This window comes from Pyxicephalus adspersus, chromosome 4 (assembly GCF_032062135.1).
Source record: "Pyxicephalus adspersus chromosome 4, UCB_Pads_2.0, whole genome shotgun sequence".
NCBI lineage: Eukaryota > Metazoa > Chordata > Amphibia > Anura > Pyxicephalidae > Pyxicephalus > Pyxicephalus adspersus.
Genome location: NC_092861.1, coordinates 19,394,650 through 19,421,881, shown reverse-complemented (window position 1 = coordinate 19,421,881; position 27,232 = coordinate 19,394,650). Strand labels below are relative to the sequence as shown.

The 27,232-nt window shown below is 37.2% G+C and overlaps 1 protein-coding gene across 1 annotated transcript in view; it reads right to left on the bottom strand.

Annotated features, from left to right (window-relative positions):
* Window positions 1-27,232, bottom strand: part of NBAS (NBAS subunit of NRZ tethering complex) — a 412,001-nt gene that overhangs the window by 146,191 nt on the left and 238,578 nt on the right. The window contains exons 39-40 of the mRNA XM_072407518.1: window positions 21,269-21,345; window positions 19,254-19,391 (exon numbers count right to left, since the gene is read on the bottom strand). Coding sequence (XP_072263619.1) covers window positions 19,254-19,391; window positions 21,269-21,345 — 215 coding nt within the window. The remainder of the gene's footprint in view (window positions 1-19,253; window positions 19,392-21,268; window positions 21,346-27,232) is intronic.

Sequence of the window (27,232 nt, the reverse complement as noted above, 5' to 3'; positions counted from 1 at the left end):
GAGGTTCCATGAAGATATTAAGGTGAGGGAAGAAAGGTATCAGGGCAGATGGGATAGACACATGATGGCAGAATACTGCTGGAGCCTTCAACGTGATTGTCCTGATCATCAGCATAAAAGGAAATCATACAAACTGAGTTATTCAATTACTTATTTGTGATTAGTTCTGTAAATATATTGAATATAGAATATATTGACATTAGGTATTTCAAAAGATTTATTTTGTATACATAGGCATATCTAGTTTAATTTCGCCTATTTTTCATGTTTCATTAGTTTTCAATGAGGTTATTATTGAGGTCATTATTTCAAATAATAAAGGAAATCTAGCAAAACCATCATCATATTTGTAATCTGTGCATCAAACATAACCTAAAATGACTTTAATCTGTTTGGCAAGAAAATGTTTGTTGACCAGTGTTATCATTACAATACAATGGTCTATATCTTTAAATAAAACCATATTACCATGTATGCAGAGATACAAGGAGTTTGATAATGCAATAAAATAAATTGTATTAGCTGTCTTTTCTATATAATTATTAAACTAATAAATATGAAGTTACAAGCAATAAAGAACACAGAGGCCTAGTGTTTGAGAGTCTGTAAGATCAAAATGAGTTAACCAGTCCACATTTGATCTGTAGCTTGCTGTAAAATGTAGATTTATGTTATCATCCATTTCAGGCTGCAAAGCAGAATTACAGCAGTTCATTTCAATTACATTCATTCAAACTTAAATCTATATTTGCTTGTTAGAATGTGGTATTAGCCACATAGGCACCATTTTGTCAACATTTATTTAAGTTATTTACTGTTATTAAATTAATTAAACTTATTTTTGTTTGTTTTTTACTTTCTTTTTATCTGCTAAAGCCTTTCTGTCCAATGTAGCTTCAATAGTAAATGACAAATCAAAGCAAAACAAATATTAACAGGTGAAAAAAAATCACAAACATAACTTTTAAGGTAATCAACCAATATAATGTAAACTTAATTACTATTCATTATTAATTATTAATTTTTAATTACTTATAATTGAAGCAATTGAAAAAAAATCACTTTTAAAGTCACTATTAAAAATGTAAGTCTCTCCCAGCCTAGATAATGCACGAGGAACGCAATGTCCAGGGCCCCCTCCCTCCTGACCCCTTGTTTTTCCCCTTGATTTAAACTCCATATTTTAGCATAGGTTATGTCATCACTAAATAAAATGTAGGATTGAAACTTATAACATCATTTATTCAATACATAAAAGTTGTAGGGACCAATGCATCTGAAGTTAACAAAACTTATAACAGGAAATAATGTAAAAGTTATTGATTTTGCATTGACAAAGACCATTGTATGTCATAATAGTCTGGCATGATGCAATATTTAGTTGGAAACTTACATTATTTTTGTTAAAAACAAAAAAGTCCATGTTATAATCTGGATTTTGTAATATGTATGAATATTTATCAGTTCAACTCTTTGACTGTTGTCATTTCTTGTAATGTCTCAATCCCCCACCCAAACAAAAAAAACCTTTGAAAAACCAATAAAAATGTTTAAAATATAAAAATTTAAGTCCATGGTTTCCAAGGTATCAGTATAAAATACAGACATCAATCTTTTATCTCTTAATATAATGGTGACACATTAAAGGATTTCAGTACAAGACCCCTTTCTCTACTTTTCTTCTACAGCCTTGTTCTGAAGCCATCAATGTGATTACAGATTAAATGAGGGATTCGTCATAGCAATACTACAGAGAATGAAATGGAAACCAATTATTATTTTCCATTACACATATGTAAACCTTTATCTTTATTTATGTGCACAGTTATTAATAACACTTTATCTTATTCTTTATTTGACAGTGTATTGTTATATGTGTAATCTGCATGAGAGGGAACTGAGAGTATTTAATAACATTTCATCTCATGTGGGAGAATAATATACCATTCTATGAGGATTACTTTCATGATCATTTACCTGTGTGACCACAAATCTAATTTGAATGATAAACAAAGAAGACAGTTTTCTGTTCTGAAAGGTACACTATAATGGAATTAACCAGAGTTTTCTAATCTGATTGTCTAAAAGCCATTAAAGGAATGCCACAGGGATTTACATGCTTCTTAAAGCCACCTAGCATAAAATATTTTTTTAATTTTAAGTGCATTCATGCTAAATTATGTGTAAATGTAACACTTACAAATTAAAATAAAAGGTAACTGCAACCCATATACATTCCCTTGTGTTGTATCCCTTTTAAGGTCTAAGCAAGCACAAAACAACACCAGCTGACCTGCCAGAAACATTCAGGCTGCCAGCATACAGCATTTCTGTAAACTGAGTGGTCTTTAGCTAAATAACTCAATCACCCCCACTCTCTGATCCCTGAGAATAGGAAGACACTTTGAGATTAAATAGGAAGTGTGCAAAGGACTCATTTGAATTTCCTAACATTATTAGGTTTTTGTTTTTTTCATACAATTACAATGTTGCCCTGGGGAATCACTGGGCAATAGAATACTAAAATAATGCTGCTTTCTTGCAGGAAACTGATGGCATCAGCTTAGGCAAAACCACTTTGCCAAAAGGTTGATTTTTTTTTATTATTAATTTTTTCCTGAAAAATTGTATTGTTTCTGTATGAGATGCATTTACCAGTCAAAAATGACAAATCTCTATTCACTGTTAATATTTTTGTCAGGTTAACAGGCTGAAATAGGTGTATGGAGAAAACAGCATTTGGTGTAACCATCTCTGCTGAAGAGAAGGGTCAACCAACCTGATCTCTAATGCGCACTTTAAAAAAAAAATCACATGAATAAATGCCTACTGTATATACTTATCAGGGCAATAATGCTTACATAGTAGTGCCCTGAGGGGTAACCCAATCCAAAAGTGACTTTTATACTTGTTGCAATCAGCACGAATATCCCAAGTGTTGAACATTATAGATTAGCAGTGAAATCACTTCCCCAGTTAAGTGACAAGGCTCATGTCTAGTTTTGCCATACCTGAAAGCACCAGGTATTATTGCCAACTGTAGGAGTGCAGCATGCAAGGAGTGTTTTGGTGAGTCTCTATAAATCTTGAAACAGAAAGAAAATACCTGGTCTGTGGCCTATGAAATAAAGGATGGTGGGTGTATTTACTTATATTTTTTTAGCAAATGGGGATCCTGTAGGAAAAAAGTGATTGGTTCAAACCCTTTTTGGCCCTGACTGTGTAACCTTTGCTTATGATTTTTTTCAAGTTGCTCACATGTGTGACAATTTTGCTTTAAGCTGATTACCACAACAGTAATGCAATGAATAATTGTGACACATTCTACATGTAGTAGAGAAGGGGCATGACCTCTACAGCAGTAAATCGATACTGGTCGTTTTTTAACACAGAGGCAGTGTGCAATGTACCATTATACATAAATGCAGAGAGAGGAAAATGCAAACTATGATCAAAGCAAAAATGGAATTAACAGCTTGCAAAATATGACTAGGAATGTCACGTACAGTTCACCATTAAAAAGCCTTACTTTTGTATGCAGAAGAACTACCAATGGTACAATTGCATAATCTTTTATGGTTACCTCTTGCAGACCGCCCTTTGGTGTCCGACCCCACGCTTTCCTATGCTCTAGGGACTTGGGACAGAGTGAAAATTACAGCTGGTATGGTGTCTAAGCATACGCCACTAATTGGTATTATAAATTGTCCTAGCTTTGTCCCAGCCTACGAGAATCCTAGTGCCTTTCGCTGGTGGACGGAGAGACCTGTGCGCTATGTATATGATTTGTTCTCGCTTACCGGAATCAGATCCTTTCCATATCTACAGGAGAATTGGAACCTACCATCATCCGAACTCTTTAGATACATGCAGATTAGGCATTTCTTATCTAACTTAACTAAAAATATATCAGACTCGCCTCTGAAGCTCACCAGTTTTGAAGCTTGCTGCTATCGCGGTTCTGGTTCCGCAGGTCTAGTGCCCTTGGTTTACGACCTATTAATGTGCACGGATATACGCCCTCCACCTTATGTTGCTACATGGGAAAACGAATTGGGTACTAAACTCGATGTGGAAGAGTGGCAGACGATATGGAAGAATATAGCACAGTGTTCACCCAATGTAGTTATGCAAGAGAATGCTTATAAAGTTTTATTTAGGTGGTATTTGACACCGGACAGAATTGCCAAATTTACACAAGGGAGTAATCCACACTTTCCGAGGTTGTCAAATTCTTGGCAATTTTTATCATATCTGGTGGGATTGTCCGGTAGTTAAAAAGCTGTGGATTAGAGTTTTTAATTATGTCCGCTCGGTCCTGCATGGGTCCATCAAGAGAGACCCTTGGTCAGCGTTATTACATAGGTTTGGCTCTAAATTGTCCAGAACTCACTGTAAATTGATTTCCTTTATTTTCCTGGCTACTCGTCAGGTGATAGCAGCTGCTTGGCGGAAGCCAACCTTGAGTTTCCAAGCAGTGCTAATTTTATGTTTCTGCTTTTTCTTGGTTTGCCATGTGCCTAAGACCCCATACAGTTTCCAAAATGTAATGGCTGTCTTGGATATGTAGTTATGGAGCCACTCTGAAGAGAACCTAGGAAGGCTTATAGCACTTATATTGCAATGCACCGTGCAGCTTTAGAGGAAAAGCATCATCAGCAAAACAACCTTAAAATGAATATGTGCGTTGCCAATGCAGCTCAAAGGAACATGATAATATTAATGCAGATTTCCACAACAGACAAATTTCTTTTGCTCTGCTGCCAGTTTATTTAGACACTAGGATTTAAAGCTACAAGTCGTCAGAGTCTTATCTTTCGTCGCAATAGACTCCTCTGTGACTAGCGCAATGCTGTTACATCTGTAATTAAAATGGCTCTACACAATTGGAAGTATCAGCTGTTTATTTTGGCTTCTGCTGCTTCGTGCAGGGCAGGACAAACAGCAGCACTACTAGGTGTGCCCTACACAATAAAGTAGAGAAATAGTAAAAACAAGTTCAGATGTCTCCCCTGCTTGTTTAGGAGGCAAGGACCAAAAAAAGATTTATGAGATTGCAAAGGGAGAACTAGATTAGACAGACTTATGGCACCTACACTTTTAAGGCCTCACATACTCAACATAATCATCTTTTATATTTTACAAAAAACTGAGTTTTTATTTTGTTTATTGTGTAACACAGTTACATCGTAAATCAGGTTGAACAAAGACATACGTTCATCAAATTCAACCACTAGGGAAATAAACATATCCCAGATATAAAACTCTATGGTCATAGTTGATCCAAAGGAAGGCAAAAAACCCTGGTACAATTTGCTTCAACAGGGTTAAAGAAAATCCTTCCCCATTCCTTGAGGCAATCAGATGTTCCCTGAATCAACAGCCTGTTATCTTTAAAGCTTTCATAACGAAATATTTTCTGTGCTTCTAGAAAAGCATCCAGATTTTTCTTGAAGCAATCTATAGTAGCTGCTGAAACTACTTCCTGATGGAGCCGATTCCACATTTTCGCAGACATTGCATTGAAGAATCCCTTCCTTATCCTTAAACTTCTTTTCCTCCAGATGCAAAAAGTGCCCTCTTGTTCTTTGTAATGATCTCAAAGTGAATAATGGGGAGAATAGATTCAGTTCAGCTAATCTCTCCTCATAGCCAAGCTCCTCCATTCCTTTTATTAGTTTTGTTGCCTTTCTCTGCACTCTCTCCAAATCCATAATGTTCTTTTTGAGAAATGATGGAAATAAAGATTTGCAATTACCTTTTAGCCTATGGGTTGAAATGATTTGCTAAAATTCCTCATAATGTTTTAAAGACTAGACAGGTAAATAGCAAAACAGACATTTATAATGACATGAGAAGTAATTTTTATTTTCTGGGGTATAAATGGAGAATTCAACTTTTAACAAGCTGCAAAATAAAAAGAAAAAAAAATACGCTTCTCATGGACATTTAAATACGTCTTCAATGTCTCTTGTTATACTTGGCACACATGATATATGTAGTTACCATCCACCTACTGGGGATATACTAATGTCTCAGAGTTGGTACAACAAAAGCTGCCATAGACTGAAGAGAGATGAGTGCTAGAATCAGCCAAAATGCATGACAGTTTATGGCCAATTCACACCTATGTAATCAATGTGTTTTTAATGCAGTTGCGAGTTTGTGTTATAACTCGTATGTGATGTTCTATAGACGATTTGTATTTTTATTGCATTTTTTGAGCATGTATTAGGAAGGGCTGCTTGTTACCAGAAACTGGGAAGGCATGACAGCTTTTCACAAAATGTATAATTTATGTGTTTCCATAGACTTTATTAGACCTTTCAATGCTTCACAGTTGCTCAAAAATGGTCCTAGGGATGACTCTTGACATTCTCAAATTTCATGCGCAAAATTGACATGCGCAAATTTCCTCGAACTTCCGATGGGTCAACGAAATTTTGGCAAACCGATTTCGCTGACCCATCGGAGGATCGAGGAAATCATTACAGGAGGGTACCACGGCTGCATTCATAAATGCAGCCGATGGAATCCTCCTGTGCGCGATCCACAGGCACTAGAGGTTAAATGAGAGCTTGCCTCATTTAACAATTAGTGCCCGGGGATCGCGCCCAGAAGGATTTCCATGATTGCATTCATAAATGCAGCCGCGGTACTCCTCTTGTCAGTGTTCCCTTGTTCTCTTGTCAGGAGTCCCGCGGCTGTGCTCATCAATGAATGCAACCGTAAGAATTGGGGGAACTTTGCAAAGAATTTGTCCATTTGACCTAAATTGGCCAAGGTGACCTTATCTGAGTCCCAAATTAAAAAATGCAAAATGCTTGGTCTATGGCTTTGGATTAAAGAATGGGAAAGGAGCAATCCTTTCAAATCAAAATGGAGTCATATGGAACAAAAAATAATCGTGTAACCATGCTTATGCCTTTTTGTTTATGCCTGCTTATGTCTTTATGTAAATTGTTCAGGATTGTGACAATTTTACTTTAAACAGATACCTACATATTAAATGATTCTGACACATTCTACATATAATGGAGCAAGGGCATGTCTTCTCCAGCAGTAAATCAATAGTGGTATTATTTAATAAACATACAGACTTTGAATGCAAGAATGTGAAATCATTGGTGGCTGCCAAATAAATTCACTTTATGATTTTCCCTTTATGGAATCAGTATTTCATATCCCCTCCCCAACCATCGGTATATATGTTATAAATACTATTCGGCTTGGTCCTACATTTAGGGGAGCTTCTAAAACCCATGTTTCAACCTTACCTACCAATCCATATCTCCCCTCCTATTGTGAGATACTTCCCCCACCTTCTAGACTGTAAGCTCTTCGGGGCAGGGTCCTCTCCTCCTTCTGTGTCACTGTATCTGTCCGTCATTTGCAACCCCTATTTAATGTACAGCGTTGCGTAATTTGTTGGTACTACATAAATACTGTTTATTAATAATGAAAATAGTAGTAATGTATAAGTGATGCATTTTGATACCACCATTAATGGACCACTATAGCTTTGGAATGGAAGCAATGGAGGAACAATAGAGGGATGTACAAAAACAAAAAACAAAAAAAAAAAAACAGTTGTTGGCAGCTGGCATGTTGATAAGGAGGAGGGTTTGCGAAGATGCACACTACATGGAAAGTTGTAGGCAAAAGTAAGCGTGGAGAGGGCTGTGTGTAAGTTTACTAAAATTAGATTTTTTGTAGAGGTGCTAAGGAGGCAAGGGACACCTATCCAAACTTTTGCTGTGATGCTGGGTAACCTTTAACTAGACCCAATTCTTAGAATGGGCTATCAACACCATGACAAAACATAAATGGGAAAGGCACATTTTTTCCAATACAGTGCACCACAATGAATGGTATTGCATTTGTTTCTTCTCATGCAATGCATGGTCATTGGAAATGTGTTGTTTTAGCATGTTAGGATGACATTAAGCAAAAAATGAAACCTTAATATGGCTGTATGGTGCATTACACTCCAAAATAAGCCTATAACCCCAATGCAGATGTAAATAGGCTTGAAGGGCTGAATCTAGCAGGCTTAATGGTCCATTAGCTTTATATTTTCTTTTTTTCTCTTGGCCGCAATGGTGAGAAGCTTCTAAAGACTGTACTTTTTTTACTTGTATTAAGGCTTATCTACATTGCCATGCTTGATAACGTTTTTGGTCCCATTTTCCACCACTCATAGCTGCTATACTGCAGTCATCACAATGTGTGTGAATAAAAACAAATAAATAAGGCACAAGGATAAGAATTCCCGAACTCCAAAGAAGTGACAGATGTTTTTCAAAAAAGTGTGATCTATCAGATGTGATACAGATTTATGCTTTTCTGTATCACTAAGGTGCAAAGAGTTTGTCCTGTCTTTGCTGTCCTGTTCCTGCCCACAAAGGCCGCTAAATGCAAATCAGATTGAGTGTGAAAAGGCCTGTCCCTATCCAAATCCCTACATGTGAAGCTCCTAGTAGCACACTTTGATATAAATGTATATAGTCGAGTATGTTTTTTTTAGTTTCCAATAAAAGGGGAAAAAGTTAGAACCTCAAGTTTAACTGCTGTTCTTATTTCCATTTGGTCCTAGTGAGGTACAAGCTGTGAGCAGTGGTGAAGAATGATGAGCAGTCCTATCCTTAGTGACGAGATAGAACTATACTCATCAAAATTGTCAGAATATGTGTGTGGAGTGAATGCCATTAAAATATCTGCAGCTTAGAAGCCAACTGGTTATATTGCTCCTGCTGAACCGTGGCCTCAAAAACACCCGTGGTGAGCAAAACTTAAAATATAAAGGAAAATGTCCAACAAAGTGTACAGTTAAACTCTGTTTGGGGGAAATATTTTTATACTTTAGCACGAAAGCATTTATCAAAGCACCACTTTGCAGTTTTCCACTAATATGTAAAAATCAAGTAAATATGCCAGACATCGGTTTGTAGAAATGCTTAGAAAGCTATCTGGAAATGCTTTTTAAACACCAAGTGAAGAAACTGTTACAGCTCCATTTTATCTGAACATGCACGGCAAAATACTAGCTTTCTGAAGTCGATCAACAGCAGATTTACAATATTCTTCTGCCATAAAGACAGCTTTGCCCAACGACACAGTGCATACAGTACTATGTACTGTAGTATAGGCTGTACAATGAAACAAATGAAGAAATTATTATAATTATTGTTGTTTGGGCATATTAAGGACAGGATTGTGTCCTTCTTTATCAAAAGAAAGCTTGTGTATTTATTCAAAAGTCTTCATAAAAAGTTACAACAGCAGTTCGACGTACGTGTGTGTGTGTGTGTGTGTGTGTGTGTGTGTGTCCCATGGATGTGAAGTCTCACAATATGATCACAATACATCATATACAAGTCTATACAATCAAATATGGTAATACATGCAGAAACAGATAATAAAAGCAATAAGCTATTACAACTCATAATTAGTGACTCCAGCCTTCTGGGCAGTCTCAAACTTCAAAATAGCATCAACTTTGTCATACAAGGGAAATGTTCTGCCCTTCACTTGTTCAGTCACATACAGGAGTATGATATCATATAAATTTATGGTTTGCTCTAACAAAATTAAAAGATAAAAATGCATTTATGGATGTAATATTAATGTCAGAGCTGTATTATACTAGGATGGTGCTGAGAAGGGTAGAGGAGGAGATGTTATATATATCACAGAGAGTTATAGCGCGGGTTGTTCACTGAATGGTAACAACTGGCGTACTGACGCTCGTGGGCAGTCGTGGCTTTGTCTCGAGAGAGGTAAATAAGGGTAGCGTGCGGTGTTATGACTCATTTTGACCCATACAAGTTTTAGCACAATGGTTGTATACTAAGCAAAATTTTTCGTGTCCAAACAGGACTTATTCCAAAGCGGACTTATACCGAGGTATTAATGTATTTACAAATAGTAAGTTTGTTATTGTATTGATATGCCTTACTATACTTATTTTCTTAAAATTATGTGGAAAAATGAGGTTACAATGTAAGAGCTAAAACCACGGACTGCTGGGGTTACCCACTCTATATTCTATACCGGTGATTCTCAACCAGGATTTCATAAGAAAATTTGATCAATGTGTGTCTCTAAGGTCTATTACCTCTGACACTAATTATCTCTTTGGGTATCTGTAAGGGTGGCTAAAAGTGTAAGCATTGCATTTAACCCAATGACCACCAGGCAATGTACCATTATTGGGCTTATAATAAATATTGTCAGGGGTTACCTAGGACCTGAAAGTTATGTCAAGGGTTCGCCAATGCCAAAAACGATGAGAAAGGCTGGTCTATACCACAGATGGCAATAAGTAAATGCAGATAGCACAGTAAAATGGCTCCGTTCGCAGACTGACATGCTGTCAGCCTGATTACTTAACACACTGCCACAGCTACAGTGTGTCAGAAAGTGTCTGCACCAAATAATGGTGTCTTTCTGCTGACATGCGAACCCTTTAACTGATGAGAACTGTCGATCTTGATGGAATTAAATGGACTAGAAGATCAATACTGTTCTGATCACTTAATTAAAGCACATTACAACCCAGAAGCCAACTTGGCACCTGACAGGTCACGTATGACAGCAGACTAGAAAAGGAGCCTGCATTACTAAGGACGTCTTTCTGCAGTCTAACAAGCAGGAACCTGCTCTGCCTAAATGGACCCAAATGTTAAGGTGGAACGAAAGTCAAAAAGATTTGTCACTCCAACTACTGGGAACTGAATCTGTTTTAAAAATGAGAACCTGAAAAGATTACATTTACTTTCTTTGATATTGTTTAGAAGGCTGAGCCAGTCAGAATTTCAGAGGACGTTTGATGTTAGGAAAGAAGAAGATAAGCTTCTAATTGCAGAAAAAAACTGCCATTGCCAAATGAAATGACAACAAGAACAAATGCTTATTTCTCACATGTAGAGCTCTACTATTAAACATGATCTAACCATACAATATGGCTGCTTGCGGCACTTATGTCCAAGGGATTTTTATCCAGAAGACATTACTTTGGGACAAAGGCAAGTGAGATAACTATATGGGCAGACAAAGCTAGGTTTTACTGTATGTTATGCCAGTCTACACAGTTCGGTCTGCAGGACACACATTGCCCCGAAGAATTCAAAGCCTTCCATAATGACAAGTGATGTTCACAACCACAAAAGGTGTCATGGGGTGTATTTATGAATAGCTTTATTAAAAAAAAAAAATGTACAGCCAAATCCAGTGAAAGAAACACAATTTTGTTTTAATAATTTTGTTTGTTTTCAAATAAATGTGCACAGGTTAAACTATGAATCTGCTTTGCTTCCAACTATTTTAAACAGAGGATTGAAGCATGATTTCTGATCTCTACAGGCACCTTATGACCATGGCCAAATTAAGTTTTCATTTGTTTTGTTTAATTAATGGATTCTTACCTAATGTATATTGTGCAATGCATTACCATTACAACCATAACTGTGTGTGTAAATATATATATTAAATTCTGTATTTTTTACGATTATATATCCTATATATTTAACAGAAAATGACTACCTGTACAGTCCTTTAAATGGATGCTGAATCCATATTGGGACTACATAGCAGGAAATAAATGAGAAGGAATGAGCAGGAAAGCAAGACCCAACAGCTTGATATACAGCACCATCAAAACATAAACAAACATCAAAACATAAACTGTGCCTCCAGAAAACAGTGTAAATTTGAAAATGCGCTCCCAAATCCATGACGGAAATTTGAAGGCTATACATACATATACATACACACACTATTTTTAATGTAACAACAGTGCTGAAAGATTTCTGTTAGTCTTTAAGTCAACCTCTGCAGAGCCCTAGGATCCTAGGCCAAGGTTACTGCTGTGGCTTGTATGTCTGTCCAAGCTGAGATTAAAACTCACTCCACAAGTTCTTCCCCAAGTCATTTATATATCAGAACAGTAGCAGCTGTGGCATTTGACACTTGAAAAGACAGGTTGGGGCCTAACCATCATACCCAGTCTATTTCTTCCTCCTTTCTTCCACCTTCTACTGGAAGGAATTAAAGAAGGATATCGGCAATACAAAGTGCAAAATGGAAGAACTGTGAGTAGCTACATCAATTCATGCAGCCTTATACACTGATCCCTTGGGTGCTCCAATGTACATACAGGGTAAACTCTGCCCTAGGCATCCAAAAAAAATCAAGTCACAGAGATCCTGGGGTCTTGTGCACACCACCAAAGACACATGTACTTGTAGCTGCTGGGAAACACTTTTGTAAGAATGCATTAAAGACAAACTAAATAAATGTGAGTTGGGTGGAAGCATTTAGCATTATGTAGGTTTGCAGAGCATACTTGAACATTATTATGGACTTATGACATTCTTTAGTCCCCTGCTCTTCCCTTGCAGCCACCATCCTCTGATTCTTTCAATTTGACATCTTCATCCTTTATCCAATGGAAGATCAATGATGCTGCAAGCCCTGAATTTTGCTCAGTGGCATTAAATTATCCTGTATTATTATACTTTAGGATGCTGAGGGTGCCCAACAGACAGTTTTTAATTGTGCTTTCCTTCCTAGCAGAATTGCAATAAATATATAATGCTAAGGCATTACATTGACATTATTGTCCTGTGTTACACTGACATTATTGAGCAGCCACTTGTGCTTGACCACATCCTTTACATTAATGATTGCAGAAAACTAAATGCAATTCAAATGTCAAGCTGCTTACCTGGGATCAAAACCAGCAGAGCACAGACCAGTGACTGTTCTTTCCCCAGGAATTGATTACAATGCATTATTGTAATTTAAAAAATCATATTCAATGAAGGCGCGACACAAGCGGCGATTACCTAACAATTACATTTATGAGGATTCATTAGGAGACAATAAAATATGAAGTCCAAATGCAATCATAAATATTCAGCTCCCATTTTATATTTTAATCTTAGACTAGAATATGGTGTTTTTTTTCCTCTAGTGGATGGGAATTAGAATACGCAGCTCAGAATGTGAATGGATTAGATGATGTGTTTAAATTATATGTTGTAATTAAGGCCAATGTAATTCTTCTAAGTTTAAATAATTTGATCTCTTATTTTTTTTATTTGCTCATTAAAGGATAAGGGCATCTCTGTGAAACCAATGAAAAATGTAATGTTACAGAGGAACACTTTCCAGGTATATTCAATGCATTCAAAGCAAGCAGCTATAAATTGGTGGTTTCAATTTAAAGGATGCCGGCAATCCAGAGACTAGAAAAATGTGTACAGAAAAAATGGCAGAGAAGAACAGGGAGCAGACATCCCAGAGATAGTTTAGTTGGTCTCTTTCTATATAAACCGTGCTAGCCTGAGAACATTTTTCCGAAGTCCGAAAAGATGCCGAAAAAATCTGATATAAGGCTCAGATCACATGACCTGATCAGATGCTAATTTCCAATTGCAAATTGACTGATCAGAAGTCCCAAATCACAGCACACAAGGTGTATGAGATTCTGCCTGACATATATTTTTGGCATGGACAGAAAGCAATCATAATTCCTACGAGATTTACATGATCGTTTGTACACACAATAAAACTTTTAATAATTACTATACGTTTGACCTGTTCACAACCTTTTAAATAAAATAAAATGTCTCCTATGACTGTTCAGCTGCTGAATTCAGATTCCTTTTTAATCTGATTGATTTATCAGATTATAAATTAGAGCAAAAATTAAAATCAGCCCTTGTGTACTAGTCCACACAGAAATAGCATAAACCCATTTCCATGATGTTTTAGTTTGAATATTAAGTATAAAAGAGTAAGAACTTATAACAGGTTATATTGGCTATCCGTGAGCCACTGGGGAGATTTCCCTTACTCCTTGTCTATTAGACCCATCAAGAAGTGGGAGGAAACCAAGGTTAGGGAAATGCCCAACAAGGTGTCACTACAAGAACTGTCCAAATTAAAAGATTTCTAAGTTATTCCTGTTCGGTTGGCAAGGCAACTTTTTGTCTTCCTTTTCTTCAGTTTCACTTCCCATGACAGTGAATACCAGGAAAAATTGAAAGGATGAATTCTCTCTAGTGGGGACACAAACAGTAATAAAATCCATGATGGGTTCTAACTGTTTTTTACTTTAAAGAAAACAAAGGAAAATCCGAATTGTCTGAGCCCTTGATGTCTACTGAAAGTATAAGAAATCAAAGGTGATATAAAAAAGGGAAAGTAAAAATGCAGTTGATATTAGTCCATGTGAACTGTTTGTCTGCCGAAGACTTTGTCATTTTATTGAGCCATTTTTCAAAATGACTCTGCTAGACAAATTGTGAAGTTCTGACCATGCTTTTGTCAATTTAGGCTACCATATTACAGCTTTGGTCAGTGGACAAATAAACCTGTAACTGGATGTTTAACAAGCAAAACACACTCATGAGGTCACCTCTCCACTCTGCCTTCCCAACATCCAACAACAGGAAGCGAATAGAAATGTAAACATTTTAAGTATTTTTTTTTTAATGAATGGACTTTACCATCCTCCTCTCTGGTATTCCACTAACCCGACTCTATTCACTACAATCTATTATGAATGCCGCAGCCAGACTCCTCCATCCTTCCCTCCGCTCCTCTTCCACTGCATCTCTTTGTAGTTCTCTTCACTGGCTTCTATTTCACCTTTGAATCAAATTCAAGCTCCTGTGCTTTGCCTTCAAATCCCTACACAGTTCTTGCCCCACTTACCTTTCTGACCTGATAGAGAAATACTCCCCCAGCTGCTCTCCGCATTCCTTCAATGACCTACTAATGACTTCCTCACTCATAACCTTGTCACACGCACGGCTCCAAGACTTTTCTAGAGCTGCCATAACTCTCTAGAAAGGTCTTCCTCATCCTATTCGACTTGCTCCTACTTTCTGCTCATTTAAAAGAGAACTCAAAACTCATCTTTTCAAACTTGCCTACCCATCTTATTCTGTCTCTTAAATCCTCAACACTTACCCATCATTCCATGTACCCCTCCTACTGTGTGCTACTTCATCCACCCCTTAATTGTAAGCTCCTTTGGGAAGGGTCCTTTCCTCCCTACTGTGCATTGCTTGCATGTCTGTCATTTACAAATTCTATTTAATGTACAGCGTTGCGTAACTTGTGGGTGCTATATAAACACATTTTAATGCTCTACACACCTTTTAGTGAATTTAAAAAAACAAAAACAAAACAATTTGCACTTAACAGACCGTAAGAAATAAAAGAAGGGTCCGACTCCTAAAAATAAACTCAAGAGTATTTAGATTACCCCTATCCACCCTCTAACTTTTTTTACCTAAATCCATGGTCACGTGAAATAGTGTGTAACAAATCTTCTAATTCTTCTTTTTCTTTCTTAACTGAACAAAAAGAACCCTTTAACTTGCATAGTGCTGGCAATCGTTATAGGCACTGCAGTCGCTGGGTGGAAGTTTACATTGGCCCTGATTTAATAAAGCTCTTTAAGGCTGGAGAGGATACACACTAGCAAATAGCAAATTACTTTGAAGAAATCCATTTTAGGTTTGCTGTATCACCCAGCTTCACTGATGAAAGTGTATTCTCTCCAGCCTTGGAGAGCTTAAATGATTCAGGTCCAATGTACTAACCTAGACTGTGCATTGTACTGAGCTGACGATTGGCCAGGATGAACAGACAAACAAACTAATGACTCTTGTAGTTCATGTTTATGGACATCTACAGCCCAAGTTCTTCCAAAACGGCACCATACTTCACCTTGCAAAACCATTTTCAATAGACTGTTTCAAAATATTATCCAGCTTGCATAACGGTGTCTATTTAACACAAAAAAAATGCTAGCAAAGAGTAACTCAGTGTTACCATCTGAACCTGCTTCCTCATCACCGGTCATCTGCACCGAGATGTTTAGTCTACAGCTTATCTCTACACAACAGACTGTGGACAGAGGAGACAAAAAATGTCTTGTGCAAATAAGCATTCAATAAGACAGTATGGTTTCCACAGGGATGTCCAGGGCACATTTTCAGGGCTGAATAACCATGAAGAAATATGTGACATGTATATATGACAGTCATTAGAGTTTGCATATGAAACCCTAGCAAAGGAAGAATCTGTGCTGCCCACAATTAGTTGTAACCAGCACAATATATGTTTTATTTGTATAAAGCACACCTTTATTAATTTCTCCATGGTTCATGTGATCAGAATTTACTGGCATAAAAATAACTTTTTTTTTAATTTAACATTGAAAAATTCCTTTTTTTTTTTAAACATTGAAAAATGCTCTGGTCTGAAGTAACCTGTTGCTTCCAGCTTTATTACCAGCAGGTTATGGAAATGTAGCTGAAGATGAGAGTTGGGACCTTCTAAGTATCAACGCTTAATCCTGGTGCGGATGTCCAATGGTCATCAGATGACTGTTCCTGGAAAAGATCTATTGTGATCCTTTCCAGTAACAGATGAATGAATGAGTCCTGTACACACAGCATTGTTCTATAAAGAGAGGCGGGCGAGCAAGCACTAAAAGCCACAGCGGTCATTACCGATCAGTTGTTCTTCAATCCGCTGTGCAGATAAATGATAAATGACATTAGAAGATCACTGTACAAATGTCAAAACTACTTCTACGATGAGCATGAATAATCTGATGTGTGTACACATCGTAAATCTACCATCCATAGATAGGATTTGACTAAATGCACACGAGAGCCCATGGTAAACCGACTTACTGTCTATGGAGTAAGTTAATAAACAGGATTTGTATAGCACCAACGTATTGAGCAGCTCTGTACATTAAATAGGGGTTACAAATGATACAGATAGTGACACAGAAGAAGGAAAGGACACTGCCACGAAGAGCTTACAATCTAAGAGGTGGGGGAAATATCACATAATAGGAGGAGAGAGAGACTAGACTGGACTGCTAAGCTATATATGCTGCATTGTACAATAAATTAGATCCTTGATGGTGTCAACTGAAAAAATATCCACTGCTGATGGCCCCTGAATAGCTGAAGAGGGCAAAGGACGACAATAGAGCTTAAAAAAGGGCTTGTTACTTTGACCTACTACCTGCTATCAACCATCATGATAGAACTGAAAAGCATGATGGGACAGTTGGAGGGCACCGCTTACTTAAGTCTCCAGACAGCTTTTGATGAAGACAAGCTCCTCACTACAATTTGTATTTAAAGTTCTCCTGCCACAGGTCAGCTAATAGAGTTTTGCTGGTAGGATTTATGGTTATTGCAGCAATGGAAAAAAGAACCCTGCTAAGAAAATAGCTTTGTGATATATTTCCCTATATAATTTATTCTTGCTATAAATTACTTTGTGAGTTTCCTGAACCGAGCTTTTCATTATAGAAAAAAAAAGCGAGAGGTAAGACAATTATGTACAAATACAGCTGTCAAGGGATAAAAGATTATCCAGAGAATTGATATACTTATATGAACACATTTTCTCTGTGCCTCAGACCCATAATTTATTTTTAATCAATTAAGGCAAGGCCAGAAAAAAGTGACAAAGCCATGGGCAAGATGTACATTTACTCCCAAAGCATTATTTAAAAAATAAGTGGGGCATTTACAAAGATTTGCCAATATCATTCCTGTTCGTTTCACCACATTTCACCCTAAACTACAAATTACAAAGGTTCCAAAGTAAAGTATGACATTTTGAAAATTTAATGGAAAAAATGGAGATTAGGAAGAATATTATGGAAAATGGAAAACAAAATGGTAAAGACTGGAATCCATATATAGTTCCTATACTATCCATTCAGAAGACTGGCATGTATTCTTGACCAGGCTTCATTGGTTATCTAGTGCTGAGAAAATAAGTTCACAGACCTGGATCAATGGCCTAACAGAGCTAAAAATAATTTAATAGGTATAGCAGTTCAACAATTGTAACTGCACTGCAATGTATCCTAAAAAACATTAGTGGATCACTGCCCAGAGTTCGTATTAAACCAGTTTAACCCCAGAGCCAATTTTCACATTTCAGAGTCAACATATATATTGTAATTATTAGTGCTAATGCTCAGTATACACAAGGTCATGAATTTAACGTTGTACACTTTTCTGAAAGGCTGTACAATTTGAGATATCATGTAAAGGTTATATTCTGGTGAAGTAACATTTGTTCTTTTTTTGGCACATGCTGGGCCCACACATATTCTTCTTACTTCCTGCACACACTGGTTCCTGTCATACAGAGGTTAATGGATGGTATAACAGGGCTCACTGCATGCAGAAAATGAGAAATGCAAAGTAAATATGTGGCCATTTAGGTATTCTAAAGACTCATGAACTTGAAAACAAGCCCTCAAAAACATATGTAGCTGCAGACACTGTGGAGCAATGCAGCCCTTAGGTTCATAGTAAAGGCAATGAAGTCAGACTTTTTCTGTATATAATGTAATCAGAAGATTTATGTTCACACCAGAAGGCTGAAAGTTACTTCAAGAAGAGGAAGTTGGTGTGTTTGTGGGTCTAATATGAACGTTAAGGTTCCGCTACCTGTTGAGTTTCCTGAAGCAAACTTTTCATTATAGGAAAAAAAAAGTGAGAGGTAAGACAATTACATACAAATACAGCTGTATTAAAAGTTAATGGAAGTAGAGGAAGTTGGTGTGTATGGGTCATCTATGAACTTTAAGGTTTTGCTACCTGCTTCTACAACCTATGGTAGGGAACAAGGTATTCAGCAATCCCTGATACAAGAGGCTGCCAGAGATCCATAACACTGAAGAGTCTTAAGACACAAGCCACTGAAAAGTATTCATCATCTTTCACGGATTGACTTTCATTTACTTTGCAGCCAGTCAATTAGGTTCAGTGACAGGTTCACTTTATTTGATATGATTAATAAAACCAACTGACTGTCAGAATAACTGTCCAGCGACTTATATTGCACTATCTACCTTAAGAAATATATACAAACAGGGATATAAATAAGGTTAAAAAGCAAAACTAAGATCAACATCTTACCACACCAACCTTATCACATTATTTAATGCAATATTAATGAAAGGCATTGAATGCAGAAAACCAAAATAAGGAATGTGTGAAAAGCTTTGCTTTTCATAGTGTTTAGTTTTTTTGTAGCCAGGCCTAGATCTGAAGAATTATGACACAGTATTCAGCGCTGCAATAAAAAATAAGCTCTTTAATTAGATATACCTTATGCTGCAAGCCTTTTTATCAGATCACCTGCATTGTGGAGTGGAGGGGAAACAGACAGCTCACTGAACTCACCCTGTAGAGAGGATGGCACTTGTCCTTGAAGCATGGTGCCAAATGGGCATAGATCTGCAGGCTGTAGTAATAAGCTGCCAGCTGGAGAGACAAAGCTGAATGCGATTGCTTTTCAAAGCACTTGTTGGCATCTAGAACCTAGAGGAAAAAAATGACAGGCACAGAAATGACTTGGCTAAAGACAGCATGAATGGCTTTGATTTAAACCCTCCGCTACTAGAGTGGCCTCTGTGCCATGTGTAATGCTTTACAAGAGAATAGAGCTTGGCTAATTAATGCCTTCATAACATAATCTTTAAATAATTATGTTGCTTACCAATTTCACTTACAGATATTATTTATTAATACTAAATGGACAGGACTATGTACGTTCCAACACCAATCACAAAGCTTAAAGTGGACTTGTTAACTTAAAATTGTCTTTAAAGGACCTAAACTGTGAAAGCTGTTTCTCAAAAAAAAATGACAAGCAGAGAGCAAAGAATTGGGCGCCAATGTTGCCTGTAAGCTCTCTGCAGCTAATCTTTTCCACATTACTATGCCTTTCCTACACTGTAGCTCTGTGTGGAGGTGTATATTTAGGTGGAAATAGAGGACTTTTTCTAACATATTTTAGAGCTGTCCTCCTAAAGACTCTGTTGCTCTGTTGATTGGTGGGGAAGATCTAAAGCAAAAGGTAAGGTATCAAAAGTCCAATTTTATAAAATGAATGAAGCACAAAAAAATAAGATCTTTGCACTAATGGTCCACAGTTTCAGCGCCATCTCCTGCAAAGGGGAACAGTGGGCAGTTCAGAAGTGTCATCACCAAACCTCACTGCAGATCAGACGGGACTAGCAGTAGTACAAGCAGCGGTGCCTCTGCAGATACACAATTATGCAGCTTTAGGCAAAAGAGGTGCCCAGGCACACTGGGTAATTGGTAATTTCAGGAAGAATTTAACAAAAACATAAAACAGTCTTTATGTTTGATTTCATGTCTGTTCAACTTAGATAATAAGGAAAAGTAGGGCTTGAGCTTGAAATACCCTACTTTTTCTAAAGACAATATGGCTTCAGGCTGCCTCCATTGATGGTCTAATTACCAAGCCTGGTTATGGTGGTCTTCAGAACAAATAGAGAGGGCTGATCTCTTTAGCATGGAAGAGCAAAAAAACCTTGCAATCTCACATCAGACCATGTCATTGCAACTCCCATAATGCTACGCAGTTAGTGAGAGCTTAGCTTAAGATGTTATAGTGAGGACATTCAAAAATTGAAAAATACACTGTTGTTCCTAAGGGACCAACATTTTGGGGACAGGAAGGACCCCTACTCAAAGTATTATAACAAAGCAAATATAAGTGAATACATATCACTAATACTACAGCCCATAATAACCTATGATTGGGTCCAACTAGGGCAAACCCATTAATAAGAGATGTGCTAATTCTATTCTGATAGTGAGACCAGAAACGGCCATGATAACATGACTGATGGGTGGACTCATGGGTTATTAGATTGTATTTTCAGGTGATGTAAATATATTTAGGTATGCTCAGCTTCTTTACTTTGAGAAAGGGGATCTTAGTGCGCCTTTGTTGGGATCTTTATGGTACACCAGCACATTTGTCTACTAGTTGATCCACTAATGTCTTCAGTTACTAAAAAATGTGACAGGGTTTAAGCTTTTCACTACAAGAAGCAGGTACACATTAAGATTAGATAAAGCACCTGCAGACCTTCGTATCCGTCTCTTTTCTTACATTATATCCCAATCAGAGCCACATACATTGTACGGCTGGCCTCTTTTCTAAATTATACATGTGTAAGACACCTTGGGCATCACCAACTGGTCATCACATAATGCAATAAAGAATAATGATTTTATTAACAGAACAAAAACGATTTACATATGAAGTTTTTTTGAAGAAATAACTTTAATTCACTAATATTTAAAGACTTTTAGCTAGCGACATCAGCATATTTTCAACAGCAGATATAAAACCAAACCCATGTAAAATAGGCTAAACATACCTGTGGAAGAGCGAGCAGATAGGCAACAGACAAAGTAAGGTCATTCGGCAAAGTGTCGCTTGCCAGCTGCAGCAAAACTGGAAGAGACAAGAAAGCAAGAGTCATTATTGCTGCATGCAGAGTACATTAAAAATACCCATTTGACGTAGAGGTGCGATAAGGCTACAGTGCTCATTATACAACACGCAACATAACGATTTGCGTAATTTAAATGAAAATGCTAGTTGGTATGATTCATGAAGCGATCATGGACTATCAAACTGAAATGCTGCCTTACGTTAATTGTTAGGCAAAATATTTTCCCATTGCTGCTAAACACAAGGAAACAGATGCTACGGCAGATTGTGGGAAGGGATCCTGCACACATTTCACAGGGATAATCAGTAGGTCATAAAATAAAACCAACCACCGGAAGAAAGTCGAGGACATTTCGAAAAGAAAAGTGCTGGGACAGCGGAATTCTAACACTTGAGCTTATAACCGCTTTACAGTCCCCATTTTTCCTAATATTAGTGACAACCTTTCACAAATAGGAGAGCAGATATTATGAAATAAAGACAGGACAGTTAGGATAAGAAACTATAAAGTTTTGGTAAAGTTTAGATTTACGGGAAACTCAGCTTATCAGTGTATCTCAATGTTTTAAATGTAGGTATAGTTTGCATATATAAATTTGAAAAGAAAAAGTCATATGTGCTTGTGACACGTAGGTTGTGCTTCTGGTTTAACTTAACTGCTACACACCAATGTTACAAGGTGACCTGCATGCAAACAACAAACACTCTATAGGGCTAAATGAAGTTTTTAAACAGTCGAAAGATAGAGATTCTCTTTTCCTGACATACAGTTGACAAAAAACAACTGAATGAATACAGCAGATTCCAAGTGCAAGTTGTTCCCTTTGTTGTAAGTTCTTCCCATCACACCGAAGAACCAAACAGAAGTTGGATAAAGTTGAAAGAGAAAGCCACCACCCCAATTTTGTTTAATAACATTCATTATAGCCTAGATTTCCCTCTAATCTTTTCTATTGTGACAACCATCAAAAGATGGCATCCAAATAGATGCCACTTGGATCGCCCAGTGAGGAATATGGCATAATGAAGTCCCCTGCCTCACTTTGTTGATTGATTGACAGGCGAGGCTGAAAAGCTGTTGAAGTAATTAGTAAAAAGTCTTAACGTGCATTATTACAATTGTACTGCTGTCATTTTTAATGATACTGCTGTTACATTAGCATCCAAGATGTGAAGGTGACATGCAAATAAAATTAAAGATTCCATTCAGACAAATTGACTGGTTTGAGTTTTTCACATTGTTACAAGACACAAAATGATACACTTTTTAAATAAATAGATTTTTTTTTATCTTTATATTATTATTATCGGTTTTAAAGTAAATTGTCTAGAGAATGAGGGTGATGAGCAGCTGACAATCACTTTGTGGGCGATGAGCAGCTTCTTATCGAGAATAAAATTATCTTTATTGAGACAGGATGGTTGGGGCGGACACCTGTGGTTCAGATAAGAAGTATCTAAGATCAGTTTGAAGCAAGAAATACAGATAAATAGGCAACAATGTGAAGCTTTCTGCTGAATTACATTACTTCATGAGTAAATGTGAGTGAAATAAACACTGGGATTAATTATATTTTTTTTCTTTTACAAGCAACACTTTAGGCTAAGACAAGGTCTTCTGAAACTATGTGATACAGCAAAGACAGGTCTGACCACCTTTCTTTGGGCAAACCGAAGACAGCATTTCAGGAATTTTTTACCAACTTTGAAACACAGTGGTGAAAATGTTATGGTTTGGGGTTACTCTGGTGATTTAGGGTTCAACAGCCTGCAGTTTGCAGGCAACTGTGAACTCTGCATTATGTCAGGCTGCTTTTGATGTGAAGCCTTCTGTTTGAAAGTTGAAATGGAGCTTTGAATGAAAAAATAATTCAAGGCACTCAAGGAACAGCTCAAGCAGGATTGATTTATTTTTTTACCGTTATAATTATATTTTTGTTGAATAAATGATTGAAACAACAAATTTTGTGCTTTTATAAAAGTATCTCAACTGTATCTATAAGTTCAGTTTGATGATTAAATATTTACCTGAATAAATATGTTTCAATATGTTATGTTAAGTCAATAATTTGTATAGGGTGTACATACTTTTTCACAGTAGTGTATGTTGGTCTTTGGGTTAAAAGTGATGAACTGTTATCAGTTGGAAGTGAAGCCTTGCATGGCTTTAAAAGGCGGTATGTGTGCATAGAACAACTAAAAGCCCACACGGCAATGTGTAATGCAAAAAACAGCCAGGTAAGGTGCTTGCACCAGTGTTTCTCAACTAGGGTTCCTCCAGAAGTTGCTAGGGGTTCTTTGAGCAATGAACTTTGTGCCGTCATTGGCCAACAATGTAAGAGGCATTCTTTTAACTCATCATCACGCTGATGTACGGTGAGCTGTGGATATAGTAAATATAACAGGGATTCCTTAAGACATTAAAGCTATTTTAGGGGTTCCCCCATGTTACAAAATTTGAGAAACACTGGCTTACATGTAAAGATGGTTTATAATAACTATTTGACTTTAAATGGTCAATGGGAAATATGCAGGCTGCCTTTTCAGATCAAGCAAGTACCCAAAAATACACAGTGGAGACACAGTGGAGACAGTGCCCATATTAACCATCGCTTTACCACAAGGGCAAATATCCCCATCATCGAATAAAAGGCCTACATTGTAATCTGCAGCAATGCCATGTAGCCTATTTACACTGCAAATTCTTCAAGTCGTAACGCATAATGTACATTGTCCAAATTTCTTCACAGCACAGCCCTAAAAATAAAAGCAAACAGCAATGGGCTTTTTTAGTTCACAGCCTGCAAGGGCATACGCAGCTTTCATTAGCCTCTCCATGGTCCAGTGGATTGCTAATAAATTAAACATATTTCAGCAAGTTAATTTTAAAGCACATTGACATTCGTTTTCAAAATGCCATCGTAGGCATCAAAAGATTTAAACAATAATTACATTTGCCGTAAAAGTGGAGATGGAATAAATTGCGCATCTGGTCACAGAAAGAGAAGCCGAGGGGTTTATAATGGTGTCCCATTCTTTATGCGGACTGAAGGCCAAACACCGCAATCTAACCGCTCGGCAGTTTACGGTTATGTTTATTACCACGGCTCAACAAATACATTTAGATTGTGGTCACTGTCATAAAACTCAGTGGAGTAGGTAAACACTATCTGAAATAAATGAAGCGCTTAATTCTTTCTCTGCTTTAACAAAGCATCTTGTGTGCCAGGTTTTGTCTTTCAAGGTTGATTCTACAAAAATCTACACAGATGTTCACAAATCATTCTTGGTCTAAGGCCGCCCACAGATGATCAGATCTCCCACATAATATACTATAAATTAAAAAAAAATAGGTATGTTCTACCACAAAGTTATTACTGGGCTTGAGAAGTGCTAAACCTAAACTCCAGACAGGCAGAATATTATATACAGGAAATAAAAATGGCCAGAAGAAAAAAAAAAGTACACAACATTTCAATTCTAAGGTTTTTATGCTTTAATTTTCACCTAACATAGTACTATGCATTATGGCCAAACATTTTCTCTTTGGTCTTGTTTGTCCAAAAGACATTGTTCTAAAAGTCTTGTGGCTTGTTAGATGAAGCTTAGCACCTGAGCTATCCTGCCATGTTCTTTATAGAGAGAAGAGGCTTTCTGCTAGCAACCCCTTCCAAACAAGCCATACTTGTTCAGCCCCTAAATGTACTGTCATACCATTTAACTTGCTAACTGTAGAGCCAGAGATGTAACTCTTTGCAATTTCTTTGAGCAACGCATCCTCTAAACTTGAGCTGTATTTGTTGGTATGTCTACTCCTAGAAAGACTGAAAATTAACCTGAATATTTTCCACTTGTTTGGATTGTTTTCAAATTGTTTGGAAATAGCCTCATAAACCTTCCTAGATTGATGTTCAGCAAGAATTGCTTCTCTAAAATCATTGCAGAAGTCGTTCCTCCTTTGCATTATGTTAACACACACCTGAATACCCCGGACCAGCAAAACTTCTGCTCTTACAGAGGTGATCACAATTAGGGATGATCAATTAATCAAATGCATGTGATTAGCAGAAACTGGCTGCTACTTACCCTCCTAATTCCTATAGTAGTGGTAAGAATGTGCCTAAATTTTCACACACTGCTTCTGCATTTTGACATAGTCTTTGTTAAATAAATAATGAAGAGGTGCAATATGTCATGTGTTGTTCATTTGAGGTACTAGACATACACGTACTGGACCAGGCAGCGGTTGCTGGATCCTCTGCGTGTCAAGTGTTTTTTTGCCTAGCAATATTCTGCCTGTTATATTCTGACTTCTCAGAAAACAACTGCAGCTTAACCCTGATCTTGCTTCTTGTTCTCTGTTGCTCTGACAACAAATATTGCCTGCCCCAATACCAGACTGTCTTTGACCTCAAGTATTGCCTGCCGCCTGCCCTGACCCTCTTGACCATGATTTTTGTCTGTCACCTGCACTGACCTCAGACCACGAGGTCTGAACTAGATCTCTGTCTATTACCTGTCTTGTCCTCGGCTCTTGGTACAAATTCTGCTGGTGCTCAGACAAGTTGCTTTAACACCTCCTGAAGTTACCAAGTACACCTGTTACCTGCTCACCAGCTGTAACTACATTAAAGCCATCTCTTTCCACTCCCCCTGGTGGGGAAAGTTTAGGGGCCACAATCAGCTGATTTCTTAGGATAAATTAGTCTGGTGGCCGCTAGGATTACCAGCCCATCGACCCCCTGTGGGGTGCGCTGGTAAAGACCAGGAATCAATTAGATTCCATGCCCTGGGTAATTATACCTGCCAGGAGGCATAGACCTAACCACTGTTTTACCTGACAGAAGATGTGTGTCTTTGCTCACCAAGACCAAAGACTTACACCGTCCTACTTAAAGCAATATTGTTTTCTTTTCTCTAGCCTGTAACAATGACTGAACGGCAGCTGCTCACCTTACTACTTTTGCTGCTACCTTCTGCAATCAGCATGTGTTATATGCTTATGCAGCAGAGCCTGACTGGCTACTGGTTCAGTAGTATCAATACCAAGTTAAATTCAAGTATTAAAAAAAAATAAAAACAAACAGGTCCAGACCCAGACTCAGGAACAATCTCTCGTCTTGCTCCAGTCAGTTGAGTCTCTGCTTTAACTTAAATTTAGACTTGTGAAGCACTTATGATCGGCCATAATACATATATTCTGAGTGAATGTAATCAGACCTGCTATGATGAATGGTATAATGAATAAGAACTGTGCAAGGTTATTTGTGGAGGGTTCTGCTATCCATCAGATGGACTGGCCTTGACTTCATACTTGATATATTAAAGTTGCCCAGTATATTATATGCATGGATAGGATTTGTGATCTAGTTTAAATGGGATCTAGATTAGATGGGACACCCTGGGCCTCTACAGCCTGCTATTAACCTAGGACAATGCAGACTATCATTTATCTCCATGTATTCCAGTTACATATATGTCTAATATTTGCAGCCATTAAATGCTATAGAAAAGCTTGAAAAGATGACCTAAACTTTGTCGGAATATACTTGGAGTAAAATCATCTATAAATGAAAACACTTTTTCTTCTGAAGGCCATTGATAGTTTCAAAACCATAATGTAACCACTTCTCATAATGTAATATGCAGAAATCTCACCCTTGGATGAAATTTAGCGATAGTATACCTGTTCACATATTTTGTGTCTCACTTACTTATTATGATCTACATTTACAAGTCTCTATATGATCTAAGAAAATAATAATATGGTACTTATTTGAGCATTTGAAGGATTTTTGGATAAAATACAAAACTACGAATTAAAGAGGGGCCAGGTGGGTTTTATTTATAAATAGCACTGGAAATAAATCAAAGCTAAAAAAAAAAA